Below are 16,797 nucleotides of genomic sequence, written 5' to 3'. Positions count from 1 at the left end.
GTATGAGTTGATGTACCTGATGAAGGTTAAATTGTGAATGCACTGGATCTTTTATTGAAATAAAGCAAAACACATTTATCTGTTGATTCAAATAAGGGAAAACATCTTCAGTTTTTCAGCATTCAGTTCAAAATAAAATACAGCACGTTACTAAAAAAAAAAGGGGGGGGGATACAACTGGAGGCAATTATCAACTTGGGCTGCAAATTTTAATATCTGCAGAAGCCGTAGTAGGAATACATCACATTCCTGTGACCCAACCTGTAATAAGATCCAAAGCAACTCTCACCTATTTGCCAGTCCAATTTATTTTTGTTTGTCCACAAGCCTTCTGCAATCAAAAAAAGTCACTATAAAAGCAGTCCTCTGCTTATGCCTCTAAGACTGACCTTTTGTATGCAAAGATGACACAGGTTTATCTTCAGCTTTTAGTATTCGTCAGAAGCTGGAATGCCTGTTTTCCAACTGACAATTAAAAATAAATGAACTTAGCCAAGTACTGCAAGAGACAGAAGGCCTTAGCAGAAGGAAAATCTACACTCTACAAGCAAATCTCTACTTTCACCTGGCTTGTTTAGCATATCAATGCATCTGTGATACTTAACCCCACTTCTGTCAAAATGCAAAATTGCCTTTATTCACCAGAAGGAGATATACAGAACAGAAATTGCCAAGAGCAAGGTTGGCTAGAACAGTACCAGCATACTATAATGAACATTTTTAAAGGTAAATGGGCAAATCCAGTCTTGTCTTCTGTTTCGGTTAAAGCAAAGAAAAATGTCAATGATTCATGTGCTGGTGAGTGACATATCTTCAAGGACAATTTCTGTCTAATGTGCAAGAACAGATCAACAGCAAGTTCAAGTCATACGTTGAAACTTGCTGTGGCAATGCTATACAGTACTCTGTTATAGTTTTACCTATTTTTTCTAGGCCTAAACAGCATGACTAACTGCTTATAAGATGGATTTTACATTGTATGTCTTTATATTTCAAGTTAAGCTATTTATTCTGTTCATTTCTCAAATTTGGACTCTAGTATCATTAAAAGAAAAACAAACAAAAAACTTCCTTAAGTAATGCTGCATTTTACCTTCAAGAGCTGCCATTTTTGAACATGCACGGATAATACATGCCTTGAAAAAACCCAGCCATGTAATTCAGTACATCACTTAATTGAGTAACATGGTATATCAGGTTTTCTTCCCATTAGCCCTTACACCTCCATTACCCTCCTTCTTTCCCCAGGAGCACCTCAAACATCTCCTCTTTCCACCTCAATAATCTCCTTGCCTGATTTCTCCTACTACTTCTGTGGGATTCAGCAAAAGTCATTTTATATATCAATACCTTTTCCATGGGGAAAGCTAAAGGAATTGCACATAATGCATGAGAAAATGTATCTTCTATTGCAGTATTTTCAGTTGAACCAATGATTCAGTAACTCATCTGAAGGAACAAAAATTACATGAACAGCTTTTACTCCATTTTAAAAAGTTAGTTAAGATTATAGTTTGCAATCATAAACTTCAGTGTTTTCAAAAAAATCAGTGTGTATTCAGAGCTTCTGAAGCTACTGAAGACCATTAAGAACTGCCTAAGTGCCTATACACAGGTTATATCAATTTAAATGTTCTTTAAGGAAATTTACTTCAAATGATGCAAATCTCTTTTATGGAGTCAATCTGTTACAAGGCCAATTATACAAGCTTTGCATGCATCACATGGAAGCCATATCTAAACTAGGTACCACACGTGGTTTTTTACTTGCTCTCAGCTTTAAAAATGAATTGCTTCAACAAAGCCATTGCAAATTTGTGTTAAAATAAAGCTAAGAACAATTCAATATTAGAATAGCATATTATTTATTACTATACCTAAGATAAAATCTACACTGTTTTAAAAGCTCTGAAACTCAAAGATTCCCCCCTTGTAGGTAACTGCTTTGACTAGAAAGCTACAGAATCTTACTCTCTTGTCAGTTTGGGTGGGGTTTTTTTGGTTGTGGGGTTTTGGTTTTTTTTTTCATTCTGAACTTTAATTCTTGAATGAGAAGTATTCTGCTGGATTGTGCAAAGATGAAGATTGATTGCTGAGGAAAATATAAAATGAGATCTACAAATTGTAGCACAAGCACTCTGAACACTAGGAGCCACCGTGACCAACAGCCAGTAGCATGTTGGTGTGTGTGCCTAACCCCTCCTGAAACAAGAAAGGGAGTAGACAGAAATTATCAATGTCACTTCAAATCTCAGAATGACCTAACTTGTACACAATGTACGTTCAATGTAATGAACCTTACGGTTAACACACTAAGACTGAAATTCGTGCACTTTTAAACACAAGTGCTGACATTAATCAGAAAATAAAAAGCCTGTTGAAGGCTTTATTAAACGTCACTAGATTTCTATTAAACCTTAAGGTTTTTTTTCTTCTTCTCTCCAAGAAAATATTTCTAGGTACTATAACCCTGTTGTAGAAAACCAAAATATTTTCTTGAGCAAAATTAATCTGAAGCTCTGTTACAATTTGTAGACAGCCCAAGGTGTCTAATCTTCCCAAACATCTAAATACTACATGCAAATACTAAATTCTGCCTTTTTTGGCCACAGACTTTTAGCGAGTGATGTAGCGTGAAGGATTAATATGAAATACGAATTTCTGAATAATTTTAACAGGACAGATTAATGTTTTGGCAAGATTTTATTGTGAAACATTGGATTTAGAAAAGGTACAAAACGTCAACGGTCAGATGTGTGCCAGTACAGTATTTCAATAGTCTATACATGTGGACAGCTGAATAGCTTCACCGCAGAACGCGTATTTCGACATACTATTTAAAAGGGGGCCGCAATATTCACAGGCTTAAAATACATAAATAACTTGAGCCAAAATGGCCATTACTGGTCAATGCTAATCAACATCTGGAAACAGGCTAAAAAGCACAATACAGTACAACAATCTCCTCGCAGATCCACGTTTAAAGAACATCAGTTTATTATGTCAATAATCTATAGCTCCAGGACACTATTTTCAGGACTGGGATTCAGTTGGCTAGTTTACAACTTTAAAAAATTCATGTTAAAAATGAGATTATGGAAGAAAAGCCACAGGTATTTAATTAGAACTATACACTGTGAAGCCCCTAAAAATTTTTCAGATTGGGATTTATAAGGTCAATTACTTCTAATATAGAACTTCAGTTTGTTCCTTTAAAATGTCCTTACTGCAGCTTGAACAGATATCATTAAGTGATCTTAATTCAAACATTTCAATTTGCTATGCATTTCTGTGTTTTAAAACTAATTTCACCAAACATGGGTCACCATTCAACTGGAAAAAAAAAAAATTATCAAAATACTCACTCTGAAGTAATGAAAGTCATAAATTTGTATGTTAAAAAAAAATAACAACATCCCCAAAGGATAGCAGCATTCTCTACCCTACTTTAGCAAGTTTAAAGAAGAGCATTTATAAACATACAAAGTTGATTTTAGGGTATAAAAATACACATATACCATACGAAACAAGATAGTGTGATTTTTTTCAAATTATTCAGTAGTCTGTCACTGATGGAACTCATTTGAACTACTGAAAAGATGTTCACATAGTTCAGTACATGGGTGGACAGCCAAGGAACTTTAGATTTTAGTTCTTTAATTAAAAGGTGTGTAGCTTATTCTACACAGTTAAGCTTACTGAAATATGAGCAGTTACCCTGTTACCAGTCAGTACCCAGATCTGAACGAAACCCTTACTTATATAAGTCTACTTCACTTTACGCCAATTCGTAGCTCAGCTTCCTGAACAGAGACCTTGGGGTATACTAAATTATGTTTAATAGAAATTTCTGAATATGACTAATGTCCATTAGGAGCAGAGATAAACTGATGTAATTTAGAATCAAAATCTACCCAAAAAATTAAAACAACCCACACTTTTGATACCATATCCAATCCCTTAATTAATTTCAAGAGCATTAGTTTTGGCTACTCTTTTCTGGGGGATGAGAATCTTGCAATTCATTAAGAAGAATCACCATAAATTACAACTAAGTACATTAAATCAAACAATGGGGAATATTTTTTTTAAAAAACTTTGAGTGTATATTACTAATTAAGGATGTAATATTTGGAGTACAATGTCTGCTACGGAATTAAAATTAGCGCTGTGCCAAATGGGAAAAATTTATAAACAAACAACTAAACTCCAGTGTGGCAAAAAACATCTTGTTTTTTGTTCAGGAAGTGTTTGGCATGAGCAGCACTAACAAAATTCTACACCTCACAGACACAAGCTACAAAGGTTATCTAAAGCAAATACTCACTGTCCATCAATTAGCTAGCTCTTAATGCTGCTTCAAGCACTGCACTAGCCTCTTTGATCTTTGTTTCAGATTACTCTGTACACACATTTATATTTACATAAAACATTTATTAAACATGATTTTAAAACTTAAAAACCTTATGTACAAAATACCAACATTCCTATAAATAAACAGTTGGAGAAAGGCACTTGCAAGAAAAATCTACAGTAAATCTTACAAAAACCACACTGCCTCTGTTACTGTACAATAGATAATCTTTCAGTAAATCCCTATCACAAGAATGTAAAACACTAATTACTTGTTATAACTAAGAATATAACCGTTACAGTTGTATTTACACATACATATATGCCTTTTTTTAGTTTCACTTGAGAGCACCATGATTTCCATTCTAAATTTATATTTTGATACAAAGTAAAAGAACAGTTGCCAGAAACCAGTGTTCAGTGTCACTGCAGATTCATAAACTTTTGGCTGAAATCAGTGTAGTTTAAAAGACTCAGTTGCTGCTTTGTAAAAAGTACACCTAGTTTGTTATTGCATGTTGTCCTTTTAGAGAGAGCACTGCTATGTCCTCTATGCAATTGTTTAATACTATTGCTGGCAAAAAGTTTCCAATATCAAAAAAATAAAAACATTCTTCAAGCCAGTTGAAGTATTTCATCTGAACAGTAACTAAAAAAAGCTGCATATTAATTATAAAAACGTGTAGGAAACATGCCAACTAATGTGGTGTGCAAAAATATTTTTTCCACTACACAGGATTTTAAGGGCTTCACAGAATTACTCAAATTTACATTGAGTAGCAAACCCCATAAATAACCAGTTCCTCAAGGAGATGTTAGTATGCTCCCACTTTTATCAAACTTTTTACCCTTTGACAATGCTGCAACTTGTTTGAGCAGTTCTCTGTTTTTGGCCTGCAATACAGATAAAAAAAGTTTTATGAATTACTGAAATGTCTCACATAGTAATGTCATGCACTAATTTCCCATTGCATTTATGAAACATTCTCAAAATGTACATGCTGAGAATCTTGAAAGATTACGATCACTTTTGAAAGATATGTATATGCTTTTTGATAATCATATGCCATCTTTAACAGAAAAGGTAACCACATTTCCTCTATTGCAAAATTTAGTGTCTGAGGTACTGTACCGAGGATCTGTTCAGTCTGTGATTTGTAAAGCAACTAATTCAGGCTTTCTTCCTGATAAAGTATGCTTTAACAAGAGACATTTAATTGTCAATTGTGTTAATGCTGAGCCCTTAAATCATATTAATAGTGCACTGACAACTGATTAAGTATCAGAGAACAGACAAAAAACTAACATAACCTTTGAGAAAGCATGTGAGGTAAGCCTCTGCCTCTTAAAGTTAGAAAGTAATTCTTTCAGTGAGTTTAATTCACATGGAGATTGTCTGTTGACTGCAGAACTGCTGTACAATGCATTCAAAGTTAAACGTCGTGAGTGGACAGACTGAATACATAATTCCATCTGAAGTATTTCTCAGGTATTGATAAGCAATTACTCACCTGCAACTGTTCCACAGTTTCTTTGTGAGCCTTCTCCATACTGTTCATCTTTGTCCTCAAGTTAGACTCCTGGTACTGGAAGTCAGCCTTCAGTTCTGTCAACTGAAAACAAAAATCCTATGAAGATTCTTTGGACTGCTACAGTGTACATCTTCTAATCAATCTGTGAAATCTTTATGGAAGCCTCAGGAATCACTGTATTTATTTACTATTGTAGTACTGACAGCTCAGCACCTAAGAAGTAGCTCGAAAAGTAGGTATGTCTGGTTTATATTAAGAAAACAACTGTACTTACATAACCATATTTTTTGCTCAGGATTTCGTATAAAGAGGTTAACCCTCAAAAAAAATCAAATACAAGACTAATGATTTATAACCTTAATGGCTCTTTCAACTGTGAGATACTTACCATAATCTTCAGTTATGTCTCTTCAGTAATATGGTATGGTAACACATGAAAAGTCTTCCATACAAAGACAACAGAAAGGATTCTTTTTTGTCCTTTTATACCACAATTTGTCCTTATCAAAGTGTACATCCCAGAGTTTCACTGCTTCTCGTTCCACAACAATAGTGAATTAAACGAACTGTGTTACTAGAAATGTGTAATTAAAATGAGTTATGATTTAATTCTGAGTGTATGGTATAGTACTGCTGCCACTGGTTCTCTTCCAAGACGGGCAGAGATCCAGATGACATACACCAAGGCAGGTGTTTCTCAATGGTGATATATGCTTCTGCCTGAATGCTTCCTCGGGAAGCACATGCAGCTGGGTGAACTACTAACAGTTTGTTGTATACAGACCCAGAAGTTTTAGGAACAACTTCTTGAAAAAGTTTAGTTCCTCAAAGCATCCCAGATTCACCTGGCTATTTTGAACCTCTCTGTTCAATTTGGATTTATCAGGAAATGAAGCGTCTTTGCTAGCAAAGCCCACTACAACAAACCAGGACATACGTTCCTAAAACTACTACCAAGACTTCTATTACCAACCTTAGTATGTGTCAAATCACAGGTAGTGAAACAAGGTATTCAAAAGAACTGTCAATCAAATGGTCCTAAATAAAGTGCAAATATCTTGATACATGGATACTGTCGTGGTTTAAACACAGCGGGCAGCCAAACACCACACAGCTGCTTTTTCACCCGCCCCAGCCCAGGGGATGGGGAGAGAATTGGAGGGATCAAGGTAAGGCACTCGTAGGTTGAGATAAAAACAATTTAATAATTGAAATAAAATTTTAAAAATAATAGTAATAATATACAAACGAGGGATACACAACACGATTGCTCACCACCCGCCAACCGAGGCCCAGCCTGTCCCCTACTAGCAATCCCAAAGAGAAAATCCCAAATACGCCACCCCAGAAGCAAGAACCAGCTTCCCCACCAACCCTCCTCTATATACTGAGCATGACATTACATGATATGGAATATTTCACTGGCCAATTTGGTCCATTGCTCTGGCTCTGCTCCCTCCCAGCTTAGTGTGCACCCGCACACTAGCAGGACGTGGGAAGTTCAAAAGTCCTTGATTTCTTAGCAACAACTAAAAACATCAGTGTATTATCAACATTCTTCTCATACCAAATCCCATACTGAATCCAAAACACAGCACTGTTCTAGCTACTAAGAAGGAAAATTAGCTCTATCCCAGCTGAAACCAAGTCAGATGTATACCTCGCTGTACACAGACTGCTGCTCAAGGTTATGTACTTACAGCTGTTGTAAATTCCAGGGGATCCAGTACAAAACCACATACCACAAACTAAATATCAAAACAACCAGTGGTAGTATTGCACCACAGTAAAGTATGCAACTAGATGAGCAAACACGCTACCTGTGAACATTCAGCAAACTGTGGTCCCTTCCTAATGCTCAAGTCTCAGGGCCCCACAGAAGTGTCATGGTGTCTCACTAACATTTTGTCCAGAAAGCAGAACAAGGCTAGTACTGTAAACAATAAGCACTGGTAATGACGTGGCTGAGATCTTGACTCGTAATGAAAAATGATGAATGAGGATTGTCTGTAAAGCTGGTATACCCAGTTGTTTTTGTTGCCATACGTTATACATATCAGAGGCTTTTCTTTAGGAGCACTCCCAACTGTTCAAATGCTGTCTCTACGTAAATCTTGGGGCAAGGTCTTAACAGGAATCTTCCACAGGCCTGGCTCAGGCTTTTATCTCAGTACATGTCTTTACATTTACTATCTTGGCGTCAAAAATAATCTACAGTGCACTCATTCGTTGTAAATTTTTCAGCTATGCAAACACTGTACGATAGTGTTCAGCTTTTCTCCCCCGTGCAGCACCTGAAGGAAGTAAGTGACATTCTGAAAGTAATTCATGCCTGAAGGAGTCTTCAAGTTCAAAGAACTCTGAGGTCAAATAAATAGGTTTAGCAGGGGGGATATTAAAATTATTAGATCCTCTCCCTATGGAAACAGCACAAAACAAGTTATTGCAGTGGTTATGCAGAAGTAGGTGACATTTCCTTACCTAACCCTTTTGTTAGTGTTGCCCAATAGATCAAATATAAAAAGAGATAAGTGAATTTCCTACTGACTCATGATCTTCTACTGGCTTTATAGGAGAGAGACCAGGGCCTTAATGTCTGTCCTTTGAAGAAAATACCTAAAGAGAATCCATCGCAGACTGTTTATCTCTTTCACATTAACTACTTAAAGGCTCGAAATAGCAACTACTTCTGACACTAGGTATATTAAAACAGTGGTATAAACAAAAAAGGGTTCAATATCCTTTAAAAACGTGTTTAAATGCAAAAATGAAGATAATGAACTATGGTTTAAAAGTGGAAGCATTTTCCTTTCAGGAACAATAAGCCTTTCTTAACCATCAATGTTCTGATAGGCCACCGTGCATCTATAATCAAAATTTTACTTGAAAATACAGTAAATTTATTTTTAATACAATTCCATAACCTACTCGCTCCCAATCAGACATTCTAGAGCCACCATTACAGTGTCTTAAAAGCATCTAGTTAATCAGATGGCAGAGAAATAAGCTCTAATAAAGGCAGAGCAAAGTATGTATTTGTAGTTATTTCTCTTTTCTTCTTAGTCATTAGGTTGTTTGAAGGGTGAATCTCTTGTCTCATGCAGCCATTTAGGCCTATTTCACTTAACTTTTGTTGACTGCCAGGCATCTAATCCAAGCTTTTTTTTTTCTTCTAGTCTCTGGACCATCCACAGACTTGATAACCTACACTACGCATATACTACCAATTTTTTAAAATCAAAACATTTAATTTTCATACACTGCACATGTAAATTTGGACACCAACTCATTAATGATGGCTATGATTGCTTTAGTTTAAAAATAACCAGAAACTATGCTAAACTCAGAATGGTTACTACTCTTAATCCTCCTATTTTGTGTGCCCATCAGCCTATACAGGTATCTGGGATCTTTGCTGTGACTCAGTTTAGAGTATGTAAAACGTACAAACCACTGTCTGGCATTTTATCCATCACCTGTGGCAGACAGCCTGATTAGCAGTGAAACAGGTGGCTAGCTTCTAGATGGCTGAAGTGAGGTAAGATGAATTTTTCTGACTTAGAGCCAAAATATATTCAGAATACAAAAGTCCCAAACTTGTTCTTTAAATGGTAAGACCTGATTAGTTACCATATAAAAGAATTGGACCTGATTTTTGTTTTGTCACCATTTTGACAGTGTTAAGAGTCTACAAAATGGAAAACAAAATTATAAAGTTCTTATTAAGCAGGTGCAACTTTTACCTTTTTATCTTTTTCTAAAATAGTCTGATCTCTTTGCTGCAGAAGTCGTTTAAGTGACATTACTTCTTCTTTCAGCTGACTTATGAGGACAAAGTTGTCTGTTCCTCCACTGTCTGCTGACTGATTTATAGAGCTACTAAAAATAAAAAACAATAGTTACTTATGCCACAAACAGAAAAAAACAGTACTTTTTTTAAAATTTCAAATTGGATAATTAATAATTCCACAAACATCCTTAAGGACTAATGCAAAAAAAAGTATGTACCTGACAGAAATGGATGCAACTGGCAAATTACCTTACTAATGGCACACATTACATACACCTGCAGAAATATAATTAAGTATTAGCTTTGAGGGGGACAAATACTTTTTGACTGAAGCAGCCACTTTTACTTTTATTCCAACTGTTTGGCCAGAGACAGAATAAAGATTCAGTCTCACACATTAAGGTTTAAAAGACTTCTCTAGATACTAGATAAGCTTAAAGCAGCAGGTTCAACCCTGCATCTAATCAACAAAACACCAATGTCAGGGAATACTGTTTCACTGACAACTGTTGCCTTGTACATAAGTGTTATTTAATTTTGCCCCAAACAGCTTAAAAGCAGGAAAACAGTGCCAGTTTTCTGCTAATAAAGTCATTTAGTTGACTGACAGCACTCAGATGCCACCCAGTAATCTGGCTGGCTGGACAACAGTTTCACCTCCCTCATCTTTCAGACAAAAGAAAAAAAGAAAAGAAGCAACTGGCCACAAATCGGTGCTCTATTTGGTTGAAATGGCTCAGCTTTACAAAAATATAACTTTACCTATCTCCATTTGATGGCTTGGATTCCAGTTTGGGTTTTTTCTTTGGAGTTTCATTCTGAATAGCTGCAGAGGATTTATGGCTGAAATCAAACAAAATGTAAACCTAAAGCCTCATACTATATAACTCTCTAATATCACCATTTGGTACATGTAAAATAACTAACTCATGCTCCTAGCTGGAATGCTAGAGACTAGCCAGAAATGCAAGAAAAAAAGTCCTTTAAATGAAAACTGCAAGATAAAGTGAAAGGAAATTAATAAATAATATCACATTTACCTCTGTTTCCATAGTCCCTGATCTTGTTCTGGACTCAGACTGCTGATTCTGAAACACATGAAATGTACTTGGTAACTGACCAAACATGCCATTATTTCTGATTTTCTGTGAATGGTATCTGCACTTGAGAAAAATCCACACACACCCCCTTTTTTTTAATAAAGTTAACAATTATGAATTTCCAGCTGGACAGTCATATTATCTCTCATATTCGTGACCACCATGTACAGGATGCTATAAAAATATTTCTTGGCAAAATGTTTACGTTATTCTAAGACACAAGGGGTAGGCTTCAAGACTGAAGGCTAAACCTTTTTGCTGGTACCTCCCAATTTTTCTGAACTTTATATTGCTAATCTTGTACTCAGCAAGCTGGTCTAAAGCAGCATTCCTGGGATTCCCATACTGCCATATGAACATTGCCTGAAGTGGTGCTTATGTGGCGGCATAAGAGCAAAGTTAACTTTTGGATCCCTGAAAACAACTGCTTCTCAGCTCTAAACATTTGTTTTCAGTAATTCCAAAAGCAACAAATAAACACCATTGATACAGAAATGGTAGAATGTAGAAGACTGCACCAAATGAAATAGTTCAATGAAACTGTATTTCTACCTCATTGTCTCTATTGTCTCATTTTAACAATAACTGAAATGGACAGGGAAAAAGTTGTATTTATTGGACCAGAAGCAATGGACCCATGGCAGCCTACAGAAAAAAAGATGCCAAACCAGGAATGTTGTAATCTTTATAGAGATATGTTTACTTTTGTAACTCTTGAGTATGCTAGAAGTTCTATTCTGTAGTAAAGAGCTAACTTTTTTTTTATTTAATCCTTACTATATCTCTGCCACATGCATTAAATTAAATTTAGCTTGTTGTAACTCAATTTTCAGCAGAGATTTGAAAGAACAGGAACAGTACAATAACTCTGCATCACAAGAATATTTTTTCTTCAAATTCCTAAAGAAAAAATATCTTATTTTTCTCTTTTTTTTAAGTGAAAGTATGTGCATTGCTCTTATCCTCATTCCCAGCATCATTCCACCTTATTTTGCTTCTATGTTTAAGTCACACTTAGGCAAGTTTCAGTCAAAATGGAAAATTACAAGCACTAGAAAAGTGAAGCTTAGAATGAAAGTGTTTGTGTCTGGGGTCACGGTCATTACTATTGCAGCCGTAGTATTTATTATCCAACACAAAAATAAGTAGTTCTAAAGTTATGGTGCCATAAGCCTACCAATGAAAATACGAATCATGACTACAATCATAGTGGCATAAAAACTAAATCATTTCTGGGATTTATGACTAAACAAACTGTGTGTATGTACACTAAGGTTGGTACACTGTGTGTGCCATGGCCAGAGATGGCATGCTGAGAAAAGTTGCAGAAGATGGGACAAAACTGTGTGAAACGTTATCAGAGTGCCAGTAACTGAACTGACAGTGTTATTTCCCTATGTCTGTAACACAGCCACTCACAACCCGCCTATTTCAGCCAGATTTGATTATAAAAACTAGGAGAGATACACAAACTGGTCCTAGACTGAGGATGAACCCACATCGTTGCTTCTGCTTCTCCATTTAACTGCAAGTATGTGCACACAAACAAGTCAGGATGAAGTTAGGGTGGAGATTCTGAGCAAAGTAGCTGTCCTGTGCTCACTGCTAACACACACCTTCTAACCCTTGGTAAATGCATGTAAAATAGCAGTTACCACGCAGCAGTTACTGCTTAGAAAGCCAAATTCATGTTTATCGCTAACTTGTTTCTGTAGCCATTTCATGGGTTTCTTTTCTAAACTTCTTATCAATTTTAACATTGCTTAGTTTGATGATCTCCAAGAATTTCTGCTTTTTGCTGACCTCTCTTCATCCAAACTGTAAGAATACAAGAATTTTGACAGACCATGGAAGAACAAGATTCTGCTACTGCTTTTGATGCCATGTTTTAATCAACATTTCTTATTTCCTTTGATTTGATCTCAGTACTAACAGAACACAGAAGAAGAAGAGGTACCAACAGCTACACTGATTTTTGAAATACTTACTTATGATGACTGCTGCTGTGACGATGATGGTGGTGGTGATGGTGGTGGTGTTTTGAATGATGCTGGTCTTTCTCAGTAAGAGATGAGGATGAGGAGTTAGAATGTGAAGATCCTAGGCTCTTCCTCTGTTCTTTTGTCTTCTGTAGCACTCTCTTGTAGGACAGCGTACAGAGCCAACACAACAACTTTCCATCAACCTTTTGGGAAATAATTCATAGCAGGGTTTTTTTCCAAGTACACTTGCACTAGAAGGATGTACTTCAATATTTGCAAGAAAAATTTGTTTCCCTTCATCTGGTATCTTTGGGAAAAATCCAGACATCTCTTTGGTATGAAGCAGCACTACCATATCCATGTTATCCTTTAGTAACTCCATTTCTTTTTCTCATTTAAAGTTATGACAGAGAGCAGTCTTATCAAATGTTGGACTTGCTCTGTATCACAGAAGTGACAAAACTTTTTAAAAGGACAAATCATTTTTAGTTTAGACACCATGTACCCTCTCTCAACTCATCGTATTCCAGACAGAATCAAGATGTCCAACCAATGTGTTACATGTACCAAGTAAATTCTTCTATAAAACCAGCATTACTCTTGCGTTCAGGCAAGAGACTTTTGAGGTCATTTCCTCAGCACCTTCTGGAATGAGAAAGTGGCACTCACCAAAGCTATTTAAGAAAACAGAACACAGAGGGCTGCTCAGAGCAGTCTACCTCTCTGACGCTGTACTTTGAGGCAAAGTAGGCAAATCAGAAGAGGTAAAGTGACAGATTCAAGTTATGGAGATACGTATGAGCCATCAGAGAGAAAAATTTAAAAATCCAAAAAAATCAAAGCACCAGGAACTGTTCAGCTGCTTAACCTCTGTTCCCCAGCTACAACTGCCAGCTTACGCTTAAGCTTATTTTTAAAAAGAGTGATTTAATTTAAAGTTAACCCAGCAGCTAACATAACAATTGCAAGTTGGGAAGTTTAATTCAGATATTGTAAAGCACAGCAACTTTAATCTAATATTAGTGAACTTAAGACACATTCCTGTTAACCTTTCTCTTATGAAGGAGGAACACTGCCTGTTTCAGCCTAAGCCATTACTGCTGTGGAACAAAGCCTACCTTCCTTCTTCCCTCCTCTTTTCGATCAAAAGCACACTGCTGTTTGCACTGTTCACATGTCTGAGGTGGGCCATACTTCTTCTCCGAGTTGGTGCAACGCTGACATTTTGTGCCAATAAACGCTGCAATAATGTTACAATACTGACAAGGCTTGGGCTGAAAAACAGGTAAGTTGAACTGAAGTTAATACATTTACAGTTTCTGTAATGAACACAGGTATTTCAAAATCACACAATGGTGCTTCTAAACTACTAGGGCTTCATATAACCTATCTTAAAGAACCTTTTTCCTACCACTTCTATTGACTTTCCATGAAAACCCATAATTCCAATGGCAAAAAACAATGTGATTGCTCATCTCTATGCCTGCCTCTTATTTTTTTAAAAAATGACTTTTCCTTATTTTACTACATTACTAAAGAAATTACTTTAAAAAATTAAAGAGTAATCAAGTAATTTTTTTAGATTGAAAGTTTCTGAAAACATCCCTGTCACTTGTACTACTCAGAGATTTGATAACGCTACAGATCCAAGATTTGTATCCTGATCCCTGCAATTCTGCAGGACCCTTGGAAAAGAAAAAAAACCAAAAAACAAAAAACAACAAACCACAACTTCAGATACCATCAGGTCAGGTTATCAACTTTTATATCCTACACTCAACTAGAATAATATGCTGCTGGAAAATAAAATTGCTGCCAGTTTTCATAGGTTAGAAATGTTTGATTATCTTCAATGCAGTTCCATTTTTTGATGAACTACTGATAAAAACCATTGTCGATCTATCTTGCAATTTATTTTGCTACATTTTAAGCTTTTCAAAGAATGTATTTTGTTCAGTTTACATTTACATTCACAAAACACCTGACTACACATGAACAGCTGTTACATTTCTCAAATAAGCTGAATTTCATCTAATGTGGTTTATCTCAAGCATATAGAAATGATACACTTTCGTTTCACAAGATTATCTTGATACCTTCTATAAACTAGTATCTGCAGGGTGATCAGATACAATGTGCATATTCATATATTAAAGATTTTCCTAACAGAACTGAATCTGAAATTCAAGATGAGAAGATGTGAAGTCACGTGAATACAGCTAATACTCAAAATCTTTTCTGCTTAATAGCTTAACATGATTAACATGCATTCAAAATTTTTAAGACTTACGTAATAGAAAGTATATGATATTACTAGATTTTCACATTTACCACTCATTAAAAACCACAGACAGCTAACAGTCTTTCTGCCATCAAGTGTCTGTTTATGAGAATATGCAAAGAATAATGTTACATGCAAAAAGTGAAATAATATTGGTTTTGCTATGAATAGCTATAGTGCAGTTATTTGTAACTGTTAAGCTACAATATAACCACAATAAATTTCAATTTGAAAAAAAAGAAACGTTAAGCCATGAAGGAAACCAAGAGCGGCCAGTATTTTTCATCACCTTTCTGAAAGGTAATGTTTTTTCCCCAAAAAGAAAGTAAGATTAGTTGCAAGAGAACTTTTTTTAAATTTAAAACGCGAATGAACTTAACTTGAACGTTTAGAACTAAGAGCCTACTCACCGTTCCAAACTGCTTCACGTTTTGGGCACATTTCTTGCATATCGTATTAGTTTTGCTAAAGATAAAATTGCATAATGTTGAATTCAGCGACAAACACACACCTTGAAATTCTTTGCCATGCAATTACTGGAAAACACACATGCAAACACACGCTGTGGTATGCAGTTAACGATAAGCCAACAAATCTAACATCGTACTGCGTTTATGCGACACGCTCGTGTCGCCAGAGCAGGCAGGCAGGTTATTTTACTGCGGTTCTGCCCTCTTTAGCATCTCCAGCGGTGTGAGTTTCTGCCGTTACAAACGGCTACGCCTGTGGAACAGCCGTCCCTTCTGCAGGTCCACCGACCGCCTGCGGCAGGACTTCAGCAGGTCACGCACAGGGCGAGGCGGGACCCTCCCCTACCTCTCCTGCTGAAACTCCGAGCGGCAGTAAGTGCATTTCACGATGGGGTGGGCGATCCGACACTCCTGAGGGGAGAAGAGCGGCGTTACTGCCCTGTGCCGAGACCCTCAAACCGACCTCACCCGGCGCTCCGCGGCCGGTCCCCCGCCGGGCGCTGCCTGAGGGGCGTCCCGCCGGGCCGGCGGCTGCCTCCCCGCGCCAGGGCCGACGCCACCCTCCTCCTCCTCCTCCTCCTCCTCCTCCTGCTCCCCCCAACCGGGAAGCCAGAGCTGCGAGAGCCCCAGCGAGGGGGGGCCTGTCCCGGTGAGCGCTGCCCCACGCCTCAGCCCCCCGCACCTTGCAGAGCTGCTGGCCCTGGGAAAGCTCCTCGAAGGGGTAACGCTGGTTGCACTTGGTGCAGGCATAAAGAGCCGGGGCGGCCGCCGCGGCCGCCGCCGCCATCCGCGCCGCGGCCGGCGGGGCGGACACGGGCGGGCCGAGGGAGGGGAAGAGGGAGGTGCCGGGGCGAGGACCGGAGCGGCCGCCTGGGCCGCCGAGGAGCCGCCGCCGCGCCCCCCCCCCTCCCGCCGCCGCCGCGCCTGGGGAGCGCGCCCCGCCGCCGCCCTAGGCCCCGCGCAGAGCCCGCGCCGCCGACCCGCGTCCCCCTTGTGTCGGTGTCGGCATCGGCGTCACCCCGCGCCCCCCGCCCTTCCCTCCGCCCCGGGCTCGGGCTCCGGCGGCAGCCAATCACCGCCTCGCGCCAAACCTGCCTTCAAAACTCGCCGCCCAATCGCCGCCCCCGCCGCCCCCGCCGCCGCCAATCCCGCCGCGGGCGCCCTGCCCTGCGCTGGGCGATGATTGGGTGGCCTCGAGGGCGCGGCGCTGATTGGTCCGCCCTGGGCGACTTCTGCTTTCCGATTGGTTCAAGTGCGGGGGCTCACTTTGACAAAGACCATCCTCTTCC

General features: G+C 38.3%; 1 protein-coding gene across 6 annotated transcripts; it reads right to left on the bottom strand.

Annotated features, from left to right (window-relative positions):
- Window positions 1-370: 370 nt before the first annotated feature.
- On the bottom strand, window positions 371-16,398 carry FAM76B (family with sequence similarity 76 member B). Of its 6 annotated transcripts, XM_074860239.1 has the most exons (11): window positions 16,191-16,398; window positions 15,855-15,919; window positions 15,449-15,503; window positions 13,876-14,031; window positions 12,764-12,960; window positions 10,716-10,763; window positions 10,438-10,518; window positions 9,629-9,764; window positions 5,865-5,966; window positions 5,202-5,247; window positions 371-465 (listed from the first exon to the last, which is right to left on the bottom strand). In XM_074860239.1, the coding sequence occupies exons 1-11, from the start codon at window positions 16,293-16,295 to the stop codon at window positions 422-424; spliced, it is 1,035 nt and encodes a 344-aa protein (XP_074716340.1). In that variant the 5' UTR covers window positions 16,296-16,398; the 3' UTR covers window positions 371-421. The 6 variants fall into 6 exon arrangements, with proteins under 6 accessions (XP_074716340.1, XP_074716339.1, XP_074716341.1 ...); XM_074860238.1 differs by lacking the exon at window positions 371-465 and having other exon boundaries at window positions 2,685-5,247; XM_074860240.1 differs by lacking the exon at window positions 371-465 and having other exon boundaries at window positions 2,685-5,247; window positions 9,629-9,761.
- Window positions 16,399-16,797: the final 399 nt, after the last annotated feature.

Source organism: Strix uralensis, chromosome 2 (assembly GCF_047716275.1).
Source record: "Strix uralensis isolate ZFMK-TIS-50842 chromosome 2, bStrUra1, whole genome shotgun sequence".
Classification (NCBI taxonomy): domain Eukaryota; kingdom Metazoa; phylum Chordata; class Aves; order Strigiformes; family Strigidae; genus Strix; species Strix uralensis.
This window is presented reverse-complemented; position numbering and strand designations above follow the sequence as displayed.

What these genes read in the sequence shown, in the direction of transcription:
- FAM76B (XM_074860239.1), bottom strand. Translation starts at nt 16,295, where the DNA reads ATGGCGGCGGCGGCCGCGGCGGCCGCCCCGGCTCTTTATGCCTGCACC. An exon ending in TCGGAGTTTCAGCAGGAGAG is followed by an intron (nt 15,504 to 15,854) that starts GTAGGGGAGGGT and finishes TTTTATCTTTAG; the next exon opens with CAAAACTAATACGATATGCA. An exon ending in AAGCCATCAAATGGAGATAG is followed by an intron (nt 9,765 to 10,437) that starts GTAAAGTTATAT and finishes TTTTATTTTTAG; the next exon opens with TAGCTCTATAAATCAGTCAG.